General features: G+C 45.3%; 7 protein-coding genes across 7 annotated transcripts; 4 read left to right on the plus strand and 3 right to left on the minus strand.

Moving 5' to 3' along the window:
* Window positions 1-372: 372 nt before the first annotated feature.
* BO97DRAFT_437644 (NADH dehydrogenase [ubiquinone] 1 beta subcomplex subunit 9) lies at window positions 373-849 on the plus strand (the record flags this gene model as incomplete). Its single annotated transcript, XM_025697865.1, has 4 exons — window positions 373-392; window positions 445-577; window positions 644-722; window positions 782-849. 4 exons carry the CDS (start codon window positions 373-375, stop codon window positions 847-849), a joined length of 300 nt encoding a protein of 99 aa, XP_025547586.1.
* Window positions 772-2,137, minus strand: BO97DRAFT_205215 (histone H2A). Its single transcript, XM_025690548.1, has 5 exons — window positions 1,803-2,137; window positions 1,659-1,747; window positions 1,404-1,607; window positions 1,319-1,348; window positions 772-1,204 (listed from the first exon to the last, which is right to left on the minus strand). Exons 1-5 carry the CDS (start codon window positions 1,853-1,855, stop codon window positions 921-923), a joined length of 660 nt encoding a protein of 219 aa, XP_025547587.1. The 5' UTR covers window positions 1,856-2,137; the 3' UTR covers window positions 772-920.
* Window positions 2,138-2,492: 355 nt separating this feature from the next.
* Window positions 2,493-3,223, plus strand: BO97DRAFT_376604 (histone H2B family protein; the record flags this gene model as incomplete). Its single annotated transcript, XM_025693027.1, has 4 exons — window positions 2,493-2,667; window positions 2,718-2,789; window positions 2,841-2,928; window positions 2,978-3,223. 4 exons carry the CDS (start codon window positions 2,493-2,495, stop codon window positions 3,066-3,068), a joined length of 426 nt encoding a protein of 141 aa, XP_025547588.1. The 3' UTR covers window positions 3,069-3,223.
* A 178-nt stretch (window positions 3,224-3,401) lies between these two features.
* Window positions 3,402-5,370, minus strand: BO97DRAFT_408353 (cysteine protease ATG4). The gene is made up of 6 exons (XM_025695839.1): window positions 5,332-5,370; window positions 4,797-5,230; window positions 4,357-4,677; window positions 4,126-4,294; window positions 3,845-4,072; window positions 3,402-3,785 (listed from the first exon to the last, which is right to left on the minus strand). Exons 2-6 carry the CDS (start codon window positions 4,951-4,953, stop codon window positions 3,431-3,433), a joined length of 1,230 nt encoding a protein of 409 aa, XP_025547589.1. The 5' UTR covers window positions 4,954-5,230; window positions 5,332-5,370; the 3' UTR covers window positions 3,402-3,430.
* Window positions 5,371-5,666: 296 nt separating this feature from the next.
* BO97DRAFT_376609 (putative R3H and G-patch domain protein) lies at window positions 5,667-8,168 on the plus strand. The gene is made up of 4 exons (XM_025693028.1): window positions 5,667-5,843; window positions 5,897-6,778; window positions 6,827-7,403; window positions 7,470-8,168. Exons 1-4 carry the CDS (start codon window positions 5,780-5,782, stop codon window positions 7,924-7,926), a joined length of 1,980 nt encoding a protein of 659 aa, XP_025547590.1. The 5' UTR covers window positions 5,667-5,779; the 3' UTR covers window positions 7,927-8,168.
* BO97DRAFT_354058 (putative C2H2 finger domain protein) lies at window positions 8,129-9,846 on the minus strand (the record flags this gene model as incomplete). Its single annotated transcript, XM_025692079.1, has 3 exons — window positions 8,129-8,478; window positions 8,569-9,635; window positions 9,737-9,846. The coding sequence occupies 3 exons, from the start codon at window positions 9,844-9,846 to the stop codon at window positions 8,129-8,131; spliced, it is 1,527 nt and encodes a 508-aa protein (XP_025547591.1).
* A 189-nt stretch (window positions 9,847-10,035) lies between these two features.
* BO97DRAFT_473046 (YccV-like-domain-containing protein) lies at window positions 10,036-12,100 on the plus strand. The gene is made up of 4 exons (XM_025700204.1): window positions 10,036-10,500; window positions 10,561-10,714; window positions 10,768-11,771; window positions 11,829-12,100. The coding sequence occupies exons 1-4, from the start codon at window positions 10,088-10,090 to the stop codon at window positions 12,001-12,003; spliced, it is 1,746 nt and encodes a 581-aa protein (XP_025547592.1). The 5' UTR covers window positions 10,036-10,087; the 3' UTR covers window positions 12,004-12,100.
* The last annotated feature ends 1,725 nt before the right edge of the window (window positions 12,101-13,825 follow it).

Consider the following 13,825-nt stretch of genomic DNA (forward strand, 5'->3'; position numbering starts at 1 on the left):
AACTAGATACTAGCCTAAGCCACAGAATGTTCCCTGACAAGCAGACGAAAGGAAGACAGCTTGTGTCGTAATGTGAGGTGAGTTCAATTGGCGAAAGTAGACGGGGTGACGAAACTTATGTCGGGGTACGTGAGCTTGAGCCCGGGCCGACCGGAGACAACCGGGATTTCTCTCAAGAGCAGCTGCATTTTCCCTGCGGCCGGCAAATGAACGGAGTATAATTATTACGCTATTCCGGTCACCCAGTTAAACCAACTTTGCAGTATCAGTGTCCGCCAAGCACCGCGACGGCCAAATAGTCGTATGAGGTGAAACTCGAAACCGCGGAACATCATCGTCATCAATTCTTCAACTCTGATCTCTGCAGACACCATGCCTCTCAGCGCTGCCGCGTAAGTCGTTCAATTGGGAAAATCACAAGGTGAATCTGATCATGCCTCATAGCTCCCTCTATCGCCGGTCCCTCAAGCTTGCCCTGGATTGGGCTGTTCACCGTCAGGTCTGGCGAGGACAGGCCGTTTACATTCGCTCGCTGTTCGAGGCGAATAAAGACGTTCGCGACCCCCGTCAACAGAAGGTACTCAAGGCTTGAAGCCGCGATGCTCCTAGAATTCGCCGACATACATTAACAGCAAATCAACAGGTGCTGTTACAGGAAACCGAGAAACTGTTGGAAACATGGAAGCACCCGGATCCCTACCGCGCGCCGACTGCCCCTGGAGGTATCCTATTGCTAGCCCCTCTTCCTAGTTACAAGAACCATGTGCTAACTCTTCTTCAGGCAGCAAATGGGAGAGAAACCTTCCCGCGCCCCAGTTGCCTCGTAAGTTCATGCGCTCTGCTGTCTAAAGTCGGTGTTTGGTTCGTATTAAGTACTGACATCCACACTAGTTGCTGCACAGCCTGCGGGCCACTGATTGTCATTTAAATATCATTATTAGCATACCTGTTAGCCGCATACAAGAGCGGAATATCCCACTTGCAAGACCGGCTTGGCCAGGGAACGTAGATCCCGGATTCCCCTTTACAGACCGCATCTGAGAGGGTAATGAAAATACTAAATTTATCGAATTGGCAAATAGCAGGATTTCGCGAAAGATTGAATCCATGAATAATTCTGTCGGTATCATTCCATGTCCGTAGACATAATGTACAACCATGAAACTAAAAGCTAAAAAGTACGAAAAAAACGCAGAGCCATTAACGTGCCCAGACCAGAACCCCGTTATCACATCAATAAGAGAACCAATCCACGCCGAATCAGAAAACCCAAACCAAAGAAAAATTGTTCACAGCTCCTGGCTACCCGAGCCCTTACCACTCTTAGGAGTCTTCTTGGGCAGAAGGTCTATAACATGTTAGTGGTTGAATCAGTTGGCGGGGTCCGGGGATTGGAGACGCACTCTGGTGGATGTTGGGGAGAACACCGCCCTGGGCGATGGTAACGTGTCCAAGAAGCTTGTTCAACTCCTCGTCGTTTCTGATGGCGAGCTGGAGATGACGGGGAATGATACGGGTCTTCTTGTTGTCGCGGGCAGCATTACCTGCCAACTCGAGAATTTCGGCAGCAAGATATTCGAGAACAGCAGCGAGATAGACCGGAGCGCCTGATACAATGTCAGTATCTGAGAATGATATGCACTTCCAGAAGAACTTACCAGCACCAACACGCTGAGCATAGTTACCCTTGCGGAGAAGACGGTGAACACGACCAACGGGGAACGCGAGACCGGCCTTGGACGAACGGCTAGAGGATGAGGTTAGCTTATACCCAGCGGTGATTGACAAATGGAGGCTCTCACGATTGGGCGTTCTTGCTGCCGCTGGCCTTGCCTCCAGACTTTCCTCCAGTCATTTTGACGATTGTGAACTTTCTTTTTCTAAAGTGTCGTGAGAAAAAGCGGTATGAGATGGGGTCAATACGTTGACAAGAGCGAGGGTGCTTTATGGGGTTAAAGGGTTGACGGCGAACGCGAGGGAGCGGAGGACATATATAATAACGCGACAAGGGTGACGTTGGGATACCAAGGAGCCTTTCAGATCACCCTCTCGCTTAGCGGGGCCAACCAATCAAAGGGGAGATCATATCACCGCGCGCCGATGGCTTGGCGGAGATGGATTTGGCATGATTCCACCTGGCACCGGCTAGGGGTTGCCGTATCAGGTATAGCACTGTAATGAATAGGCGCTGTTTCTGTACAGTCATGCTAGCGTGATTCGGGGCGTTTCAAGGCGGCAGCTGACGCGTTCCACACCATTTAATCATACAGATCATACGTAATCATTACTGTATTGAAATTCTGCTTCTTTCGTGGACCTCAGGATCAACTGGGCATTTGCGAGCTGGTATAAGTAGCGCGCCTCTCTCGTCACCGCGTCTCCCTCATTCTAGTTTTCCTCACCATTCTATCCACCGTCTTACTCCACGCATCAAATCACCACTTCTCTCATTCACCACCTACCTTCGCCGTTTCAACTGAAATAATTACAAAATGCCTCCCAAAGCTGCCGAGAAGAAGCCCAGCACTGGTGGCAAGGCCCCTGCTGGTGGAAAGGCCCCCGCCGAGAAGAAGGAAGCCGGCAAGAAGACCGCTGCTGCCAGCACTGGTGACAAGAAGAAGCGTGGAAAGACCAGGAAGGAGACCTACTCTTCTTACATCTACAAGGGTTGGTTTACCTCTATTCGGTAGCGCATATGAAGCTAACCCGCGCTCTAGTCTTGAAGCAGGTCCACCCCGACACTGGTATCTCCACTCGTGCTATGTCCATTCTGAACTCTTTCGTCAACGGTACGTCTATCTTGGTTTTGTACTGTGTGGCTGCGAGTCCTGACTTTATAGATATCTTCGAGCGCGTTGCTACCGAGGCCTCGAAGCTCGCTGCTTACAACAAGAAGTCCACTATCTCGTCGCGGGAGATTCAAACCTCGTAAGTCGTCAAGCTTATGGTTCATATGGCACCGGCTAATGATAAATAGTGTGAGGCTTATCCTTCCCGGCGAATTGGCAAAGCACGCGGTGTCTGAGGGCACCAAGGCTGTTACAAAGTACTCTTCTTCTGCCAAATAAGCTTTTTCTTTGGTGTTTTTTTTTTGTTTCTGCGGGATTGTTTTTATGCTACCTCGTCATCAGCAACGGTTCTGAGGTGGCGGGTACAGGGTGTTCGCGGGATTTTTCTAATGTGTCATGGGATGGCTTTATTTTTTTCCCCTTGGGCCAAATGTTTTTTACGGTTTTCGTGACATGAATGCGGTGTAACATAACTCGGATCTGGGGTCGGTTGCGCGATTTTGCCCCCCCCCCCCCCCCTAGCAGAATTCGATTTCTGAATTGCTTTACAAATCCAAGGGTACGTTAACGCAGCTCTATCAAATTGAACTGGGAATTGTAAGAATCTCTTTGGCTGGAGTTGTGGGTTCATTTGAGAATATCTATTCTGTATCATCCAGCACTTCAACCTCGTCCAGCGCGTTTCGTTCCATCGGTGTATGAGATACTTCGTCGATGATGTGAATTATGCCCCGCCCTTTGACGGAATTGACCCGATTGACCCAATCCTGCCAGTCTTCTTCGCTTTGGATGAGGAAACCTATCAGCATGCTTGGATCCATGTCCTGTAAGTGCATCCTCCTCAGTCGCCGCGTGTGATAAGTATCGATATCGTCTTCGGAATATAGTTCGCTAATATCATGGCTTGGAAGCGCTGGGCGGGTGAAGTGGGGGTCAAGATAGAATAATTGCGATCCCTGATGGCCTACAAAATAATGTGAAGCCGAAGGGCGTCCCCTACATGAATTGGAGGCATCAGCTTGGTATGGCAATGAATATAATTTCGGGGGGCATACCCTGCTATACCAACCGACTGTGGGAATTGTAACGCGGCCTTCAGCCCATTCCAATAGACCGGGGTCACGCGGTCAATCCCCAGTCTAATTCCAAGGAGTATGAGCGTCGGTTGAATTGTGCCGGAGCGATTGCAGGCCACGTTCATGAACTTATCTCGATAAACCTCCCCTGTGTCATTGGTGACATATACTTTCAGAGCTGGTTCTTTCCACTGATCACAAAGCGCTCTGGCTTGCTTCTTAGTTTCGACTCGGCATCTCGATGACTAGATCCTACTTACTGGATGCATCTGGCAGTTGCGGATGGCCCAAACCACTCCCCCGGAAATTTACCACATGATTGGGCACCATGCTGTACAAACCTGTGGATGGAAAAGGGGGCATTCGGGCTGTCTGCAAAAAGTGATAGCAGCTTGGATTCCTCTTCGCGACTCTGTCCGCGGCGCCAATCTAGTGAGATGTCAGCGGGACAGTGTGGCCGGGTGTTTGACGGCGAAGGTGATAGTTCCCACCGCGGCCAAACAGGGTCAAGACCATCGCATTAATCAGTAGACTTTGACCCGATCTTATCATGCAACCCCAGCCAGTATCGGATGTAAAGCCCTGGGAGTCTAGCAACTGACTTCGTAGTCGGACGCTTAGTGTCATGGATGCCTTCGTATCATGGTCATCGAGTTTAGGTATTGGTGCGAAGTTTGACCGGTAGGTCATCCAGATCCTCGATTCGAAATCAGTGATAAACGCTTCTGGCCAACTATGCTGCGAATTGTCTTGGGCCCTTGACGTCGCTGGTACAATCTCATCTCCCTCGTGACCTCCCAGGCTGTCGTTATCTACGCGGCATGCAGGTATTAGTTGGTCTGTCCTCTTGCTCCGTATGATTTCTCTCTTTCGCTGCGTGTGTGGCTTCTTTCTCGTATGTCTGGTTCTCTGTGGTTGCGGGTAGGCTTACGGGTCTTGGTCTGTGAAGCTCTTCTCGCCTCAGCAGGAGGGTACTCTACACCCAGGCACCAGATGGGTTCGTAAGGTTCTCTGTCATTTCTGGGCTCGGGGTCCCATATGTACTGCACGATGCGCTTGCTACACCGACCGATGTCAGCAGCATTCATGGCTTCGCGTTTTCTGTGTCTGTAGGGTACTCAGCTCTGGTCGCTCAAAGGATGGTTGTCGCCGGGTGGGTTGCTACGTCAGTATATTGGTGTGGGTCAGAGATATCGCCGGCCCGCTTTGGTCATGCGGGATCTGCCAGGTGAGCACCGCTAAAAGGCGATACGGCTGGAGTGTGTTGTTGGTAGAGTATGATGGGCCCGTGGGTACGCGAATTGTGCTTGGGTGTTCAGTCGCTGTGAATATGATTGAGCAGACGATGTTCCGTCCACTATTCTGCTGTGGGCTTCGGTCAGCTACGTCTTATATACGCAATGTTGTAGTATTAAATATATATACATATATATATATCGTGGGTCATTGCAAGTTCCGATGCGCACCTATTCATTAGATGACTGCTCGGTTCCAACCAAATATTAGAGTACTGCCCAAAGCAATATAACGGAATCACAGTCGCATGTATAGCCAACATATGAGCAAATCCAACACGACTTATTTCTACCAGCGCAGCTTCGATAAGAATATACAATATCCACCAGGGTGGGGTGCGGACAAATCCACCCTCCCCCGGCCGATTACTACTCACCGCCCACAAGAGCAGGGAAAAGCAGAAACCCCGAGCCCGGGTTCTCGGCCAGCCAGTGGCCACTCTTGTATATGCCTGAGGCACCAGGGCAACTTAAAACGACTAACAAGTATCTTCATGTTCCGTCACCCGCAAGCCCCCAAGAAAAGTACCACCATCAGCCAACATATTGCCCCACATCCCTCACATATCTCAGTATAGCGACAAGAAAGAGGTGCGTTTGCACCGAGAGCGAGGTCAAGATGCCGCGGTCGAAGGCGAAAATCCGGGGGAAAAAGTCCAATACAATGGTTTCCTGCTCCCCAGGTATTTACGCTACGCACTCTTAATCCACAATTCATCAACTAATGCCCCAGAAGCCCATCGCAAAAGCCACCTCACTTTGCAACAAGAAGCACGCAATACAGAGGGTCGCAGCTCACAGAGGGTAGACATATCTCTGCGTCATCATGCAGTACAATTTATCAGCGCAGGAAGCACACATTTAGAACAAGAACAGGAGTTACAGTCCCCAGAGTCTCCCGACAGATACCAGGAACCCCAAGCAGAAGACTTATCTGATGCGGCTGCAAGATCAAACTCATCACCTGAGGCTGACCATGACGTATGCCGCTCGACGCTGCCTACCGAAGGCATCTCATCCACAGGCACCCGGGATACAGCCATCAGACCCAATTCAGCACAGGCGGAGGATACTAGCGAGGATGAGGTGGTATTCCCAGGGCGTAGAAGCCAGCCGGTTGAGTACAGACCTGACAAAAAAATGACAACACCAGCCACCACGAATACTTCGACCGCTACCGAAAGAACCGTCCCTGGCACTCTGCGAGACTCCCCCGATTCAAACCTCAGAAATGTTTCGTCGAGAGATTCTAACATGACATTGCCACAAGTCTGGTCGGTCGAACAGGCGTTGAGCGAATGCGCAGATTACATCGACCTCGGGGACCAAAGGTCAAAGAAGAAGAAGAAGAAGAAGCAGCAGAAGAAAGACCAGAAAGAATACCTGGCAGAGGAAGAGGCAATTCTTCATGACTACATAGCCAATATGGATGAAGAGTACCTGGCATTGAACGGCGAATGCAACAAGGAAACAGGCTCGGAAGCGTCCGCCGCGGCGCAGACGTGTCGTTCTCCACATTCCAGCATTGGGAGTCCCGGACCTGCAGACGGGGAAGCACCATCACCCGAAGACCCCCCCCGCCAGTCATTGTCTAAAAGTCGCGTTGACCGTGTAGAATGTGGGTGCAATAGATTCGCAACACCTGTTTCACTGCTGATGGCACCAGGTGATGAATTGGACACCACGCAAAGTCAGTCGATAATGCAATATTTGGACGCACTTGATCGGAAAAGCATCCAACTGAGCGACACTGATACCGACAATCCTGACGAGGATCGACCGGAAAACGTGGCACTGTCCGACGCATATTCTAATCCTGACAGTGCTGATAGTATTGAGTGGGAAATAAGCGGTCATCCCACGCACTTGCAGCGAAAACATGAAGAAGAAAGTATTTTTGCATCGGCGACTGCCTTTGCTGACGCGTTAGATCTCGATCCTTACTATGGCTTCGACATCATGGATTTCAATCGACCAAGTCTGACTAAGAAAAACAAAGGAAAAGCTGCCGCATGCAATGTCAATTTATCCGACAGTGACCTCGAAGCAGAACTTCTGAATGCGTGGGAAACCGACCGAGCCAAAAAAAAATCGAGGAAGCAACAAAGAGAGCAACTTCGCTCGCAAGGTTTACTTGGTCGACGAAATGGTGAGCCAGATCTTAAAATCAAGTATGCGAAGGGAATGAACATCGACGAATTAAAGACGGAAGTACGACTCTTCTTGTTGTCAACAAAAGAAAGGTAACTTCGGTCCCTTCCCCTTTATGCTCCGGTACCACTCATTCTAACGCAGATGGCACAAAACAGCTTGGTCCTCCCTCCCATGGGAAAGCAACAACGAAAGCTAGTGCATGAACTAGCAAACACACTAAGTCTAAATTCCCAGTCCCGAGGCAAGGGATCAAACCGGTTCCCAGTAATGCATAAAACATCGCGGACCCCGGGTTTCAACCAGCGGACCTTACCTCAACTGGAAAGAATGCTGTCCAAGGGTAAGTTCAGCCAGCGAGGAGGTAAACACCGGGACCACAAAGCAGTAAGACCGGTCAAATCTCAGCGCGGACGCCCTGACGCATCGGCGTCATACATGGATGGTGAAGTTGTTGGTGCTTCTGCGCCGGAAATCGGCGCTGGAAACAAGGGAAGAGCTATGCTTGAGAAGATGGGTTGGAGCATTGGAACCCCGTTGGGGGCCATCAACAACAAGGGCATCCTACAGCCGGTTGCGCATGTTGTCAAAAATTCCAGGACCGGCCTTGGCTAGATCAACCTGTACGAAGCACGCTCACGACAATGTTGGCTCATTAGGTAGATCGTGAATCACTACATAGAAGTCCCATGTTTGATGATTCATGACGTTTTCAGCTATGCTGCTGGTCACCGAGACGAACAGACAAGAAAGTTGGACAAATAATTAAAGCATGTGATATAGTATGAGAGATGATCAAACAGTGTTGCTTCGTGCCTTATCTTTTGAATGAAGCAGCTTGCACCTGAGGCCGAGCGTGGTTAAACTTTTTGATGTGACTGAACATTTGTGACCTGGAGGCAAAAGCCACACCACATGTGGTGCATATGATGCCTTGGGGCTGGCCTTCGGCTTGTTGCGCCTTCCTCAGGCGCTTTTGTTTCGCCTTACCAAGCTTCTTCGGAATCTTCAATGGCGGTTCGTTCATTTGAGATGCTGACAGATACTGCGCTAAATTATCCACAGTATCTGATGCCTCCCGTATACCACCATTCACCGGCTGGAGTCGACTTCTGACAGAATCTCTGGGGGCATAGTCAGTGTCGTAATCTGATATAGTATCAAGCTCTTCAGTTGAACAAGAAGAAGTGCTGATCTTGACATTTGGTTCAGAGCTACTGTTGTTATTGTCTTCACTGTTTGCTTCTGTAAATGGACCACGATTCGACGAATTGTGATTGGGTGAAATTGATGGTGACTCGCTATTCGCATCCGAGGTGGATGTTGCAGTGTTGTAAAGGACTGCGTTTGCTTGCTGCCCATCATGAGTAGACAGATCGTTCGCCAGTCCTAGTTGCTCATCTTCAGCCCTCATGTCTCTTTGCAACTGCTTGACAGCTTTGATGTGTTTCTTGCTTCGTTCATGTGCCTCGAATTGTTTGGCGCTCTTAAAACTTTTGGCGCATACGACACAGTCAAGAATTTCCACCGAAGCCTCAGCGGTACTGCTCTTGCCATCGGAATCGTTCTCGTAGTAGTCCTCTGATCTAGCCCATTCCGGCGCAACATAATCACGGAACTTAGCCTGATTGACTGCTCGTGACTTGGCAGCTTGCGCGGCAGTGGATCGTCGAAGAAACTCTTGTCGCTGAGATTCACTCTGAACACTGGACCTGTATCGTGGGTCACGCTTTTTAACAAACGCCACGAGCGACCTAACCGCATCATTGAATTCCCGAACACCTTCCTCACGTAGGCGTTTATTCTCTTTCTCCATCAACCGCCGAACACGGCGATCTGGAGCTTCCGCATAACGATAGATATCTTTCCATGCAAATGTTTTTCTGGTCGAGAAGCTACTCCATACTGCATAGAATGGACGGACGACCTCCTCATAATCATCGTCACGGTGACCAAATGTTGGATAGTAAGTTGTATCTGTTCTTTCGCCACAACGATCCAGCTCTTCCTCCAGAGCAAGACGTGAGAAGACTTCACGGAGTCCACCATAAAACCCTTCCGGAGAATCAGAAAACTCCATCTGCGGGCTGAACCGGGAGAACAACCTGAATATATCATCTGCAGTGGTGATTCTAGTATTATTGTGGAACCTGACATCTTCCGATCTGCCATCATTTCCTAGAACTGCATCTCGATGAGAGTCGTACCAAGCGCGTTCTTGGGGATCCGAGAGCACTTCGTAGGCAGCTTGAACCTCAGCAAATAGCTTTGTGGCATTTTCAACATTGCCAAAGTTCTTATCCGGATGTAACTCAAGGGCCTTTCTTCTATACGCCTTCTTGATCCTTGCGGGCGCATGGTGTCAGTCATTCGGGAAGTCGACTATAAACGCGCTGGATGAGACAAGTCTAAGGAATTCGCTTACTCCTCTCCCGATGCATTTCTAGCGACCTGCAATAGTTCATAATAATCAACTCTCTTATCGGTCGAGGAATCTGCAATCCCTGTGTTCGCTGTAGAATAGTATTGGCCCATGCCAGCGGTGATTATCCAGAACTCTCTTCAAGAGATAAGGAATGGTCTTTTCGTTCTTCGGGAAGCTTTGAGAAGAGACGTACGAAAAGTTCCCGCTATCCGCCTGCTTCTGATTCGTTCCCTGATCATCAATGATATCTAGGTACTATTACGTACCGCGCGATACTAGCATCTTATTGCTGACCCAGCCCAGCCATTTCTCCTACTCTCAAGAGTTGTCTCCGAGTCCCTGTTTATCGTAATGGTTTTGTCTCTTGATTGCCTCCCAGAAGAGCTATTACAACAAATCCTTTATTACTGCCAACCCCACTCCACGGCTGCACTAGAACAGACAGCTCGCCGGTTCCGTGGCGTCACAAATGAACCGACAGTATGGCGCTATTATTGTTTGACCAGGTTCAAGTTCTGGGCTCCTGGGCACGAAATTTCCAGGAGACTGGTAGGCCCGATATCAGGTTCCAGTTGGAAACAGCTCTATATAGTGAAGCATTCGAGCTACCGCGCAACTACACGTCTACTGGATAGCATCCTCTCCAGCCAGGCTGGAAGGATTGAGAAGTTTCAAGCGATAATTGACCTTGGGTACGATGCTAAAGATGCCCTTCTACACAATATCTCTGCTGGGTCAAATATGGATGACCATTTGGCAAGGAGGTTGGTACCGTTGACCATTTTAACATGCTACTTTTTTTGACCTTTTCCCCCCAATGAAAGATACTACGCTAGGGCAGTTCTGACCGGTCTACATCGGAGTCTCGCCATCCGTGAGTGGGCAAAGCTCAGGAATGGAGACAATGTATCACTGAGTAGAGCGCTGGGAGCGTTCGACCTCTTCATCCCTGAGAGTGGATTCGGCAGTCTCGATGAGGTAGGTGCACACTGATGCATGAAAATGCCATTGTAGCTAATTCGCACCACAAGATAATTGTCGAGCTCGATGATATCATGTCCTCGATTATCAAAAGTCACCCTGATATTCATCTATTGACATGTCGTGATAAGGCTAGAACCATTGCAACATTTCTGAGAACAAACAACTTTACTGGCATCGAGCCAGGGAGAGGCTATCATCGCTTAGAGCATAACTTCATAGGTGTTTCGTTAAATGATCCTGCACACAACTCACTTCCATTAATTTCGGCTGCCATTTATTGCCACGTTGCACGGGGACTAGGCCTTGACGCCCGGCCATGCGGATTCCCTTTCCACGTCCATGTAATAGTCGTGCCTCCTATCGGATTTGATGTCGATGGTCATGAACTTGAAGCTGGAACACAAGGACATCCGATTTATATGGATCCGTTTCGATCAGACAAAGAAACCCCGATCGCAGATCTACAAAATCAATTGAACTTCTTGGGAGCATCCACCGCTGAGCAATCGACGTTTCTCGGGGAGTCCCAAGTACCGGAGATTGTACTTCGATGCGCTAAGAACATACTAAATTCCCTCCAGCGCGGTAGCAACTTCCTTGGCGTGCGATCAGCTTCGGTTGACTTGGTCAGTGCAAAATATGCCGCAGTTTGGTCATCTATGCTGCTTTCCGACCCTGCTCGGCCAATCGAGCTAAAGCATAGCCTTACGTGTTTGATGGAGCTCCTAGCCATGGAATTTCCGTCGGATGTAAATTTGGTTCAGCGGTTCATTACTCCTCTTTTCTACGGTATGGCTGAGTATGACAATATCTTGGAAAGTCTTCATGTCATGCGGGCTGTAGACGGGATTCCAAGGGAGGTCAAAGAGCGCTCTCCTCGGCATGGTACCGTCAAATATAAAATTGGTCAAGTCTTCATGCATCGTCGATATGCATACAGAGCTATCATCACGGGGTGGGATGTGGAATGTGGTGCGGGCGAACAGTGGATGAGAAGAATGGGCGTGGACCGTCTTCAGGACGGTCGTCACCAGAGCTTTTATCATGTCCTGTATGTCAATCTGCTACATGGTGATTTATTGACTGGTCGTGAAGCTGACAGTTCTAGTGTTGAGGATAAAAGTTTTCGGTATGTGGCAGAGGAGAACATTGAGCCTTTTGTCACTGATATAACAGATCTTCCGCACAGCCTAGTTGCTACTGCAGGAAAACACTTCAAGAGGTGGGACGTTGATCGCAGAGTTTTTGTCAGCAATATAAGGGATGAGTATCCAAATGATTAACAGGGACGCTATAGGAATTCCGGAACTTGTATAATTATGAGACTTGTTATGTATTCGTGGTACTATGGGCTTTTAAGCTGGTATAGGCAAGGTAGTCATTTACTTTATTCTTCTTTGTTACCTAATAGGAAATATCTTTAGAATAGTATTCAATATCTTGGTGTAGTAAAACCTTGGTCCTGAGATAATAATATATATTATAATTAAGTATAATAGACACTCTACAGAAAACCGAAGAAATAATAGAGGATTTCTATATTTCTAAAATAGTTAAAGGTAATGGCGCCTTCAAGGTATAGAAAAGAGATGATATTCAGACTATGGATAACGTAATCGTCAACCGAGCGAGCCACGCAAGCGAGCGAGCCACCCAAACCGCCTAAATACCTCACCAAATGCCTCACTAACATGAATTCTGATTTATATATAAAAATATAGTGTTTTAAAGCCTTAATTATACTATTTTAAATATCTTTTTACCCAGTTCTTTAATTAGGATATCTTGTATATATATAGCCTAGAATATTATAATTACTATACTAGAAAAGTACCTGATAGTAAGACTATTAATTCTCTATATAAATTACTTTATTCTTCTTTCTCTTATATTAGAATACTTTTTTTACTTTATTAATAATAAAACTATTTAAACTAATAAATTACTTTTTACTTTACTATTTCTTAGTATTTAGTCTCTTATTTACCCAGTATAGTTCTTAGATTTTCTACTTTAATAAAACCACCTAGTTTAGAATTATTTTAGTATTCTTAAAGATATAGCCTAAGGCTGATTTTATTAGTATATTAATTATATTATTAATTAGTTCTTAATGCCTTAATTCTTGTTTCTTAAATTAATTTATATTAATTAGTATTTTTAAGAATATAAATTAAGAATCTTAGCTACTTAATTAATTTAAAAAATTCTTATAAATTAATTTATTAAATATTTAATTTAGTTTATACAGAACCAAGCCTAAAGTTTTAAAAATATTATATATATTATTTTTTTAAATACTATAGTATAGGTCTTTAAATATTTCTCTAAAAAATTATCTTTTTTAATCTTTAAATATTAAGTATATATAAGATATTCTATTAAGTTATAATATATCTTCTTAAAAAATATAAAATAAAAGATATTTAATAACTAGTAGAGATAAAATAAACCAAAAAATATATAAATTAAAATAATATTATTAATATAATATAAATTATTAAATTAAGATATTAAATAAAAATTATAATTATCTAGAATTAATAAATTATATTTACTAGTTCTTTAACTAATTATTAATAAAATAAAGTAATTTTTAAGCTAATATAAATTAATTTTATTACTTATTCAGCTATTTAGTAATATATTAATTTTTTAATTATCTAGAATTAAGATTTTATACTAGTTCTTTATATAATTTATTTTTTCAAAAATTAAGTATAACTTTAAAGCCCAGTTAGTAATATTAATATATTTAATTAAAATTATTTATTCTTAGTTACCTAACTGAGTTAAAAAAGATTTTTTTTAATAATTTAATTATATAATTATTTTAGCTATTATAATCTAGCCTATTATAAAATCTATTTTATTAAAATTAAAAATATTTTTTTAAGAATTCTATACTTTAATATAATTTTATAAATATAGTTAAACTAGGTCTGTATAATCTATAGATTTTTATATTTTATTTATTTAGTATCTAGCTAGTAGAAATATTAACTTTTTAAAACTTTATAATAATTAATATAATTAATAATCTATTTTTTTTACTAGTTATAATAGTTTTTAATTATTATATGTTTAAAATAGTATATTAGCTAT

Source organism: Aspergillus homomorphus (assembly GCF_003184865.1).
Source record: "Aspergillus homomorphus CBS 101889 unplaced genomic scaffold BO97scaffold_48, whole genome shotgun sequence".
Lineage (NCBI taxonomy): Eukaryota > Fungi > Ascomycota > Eurotiomycetes > Eurotiales > Aspergillaceae > Aspergillus > Aspergillus homomorphus.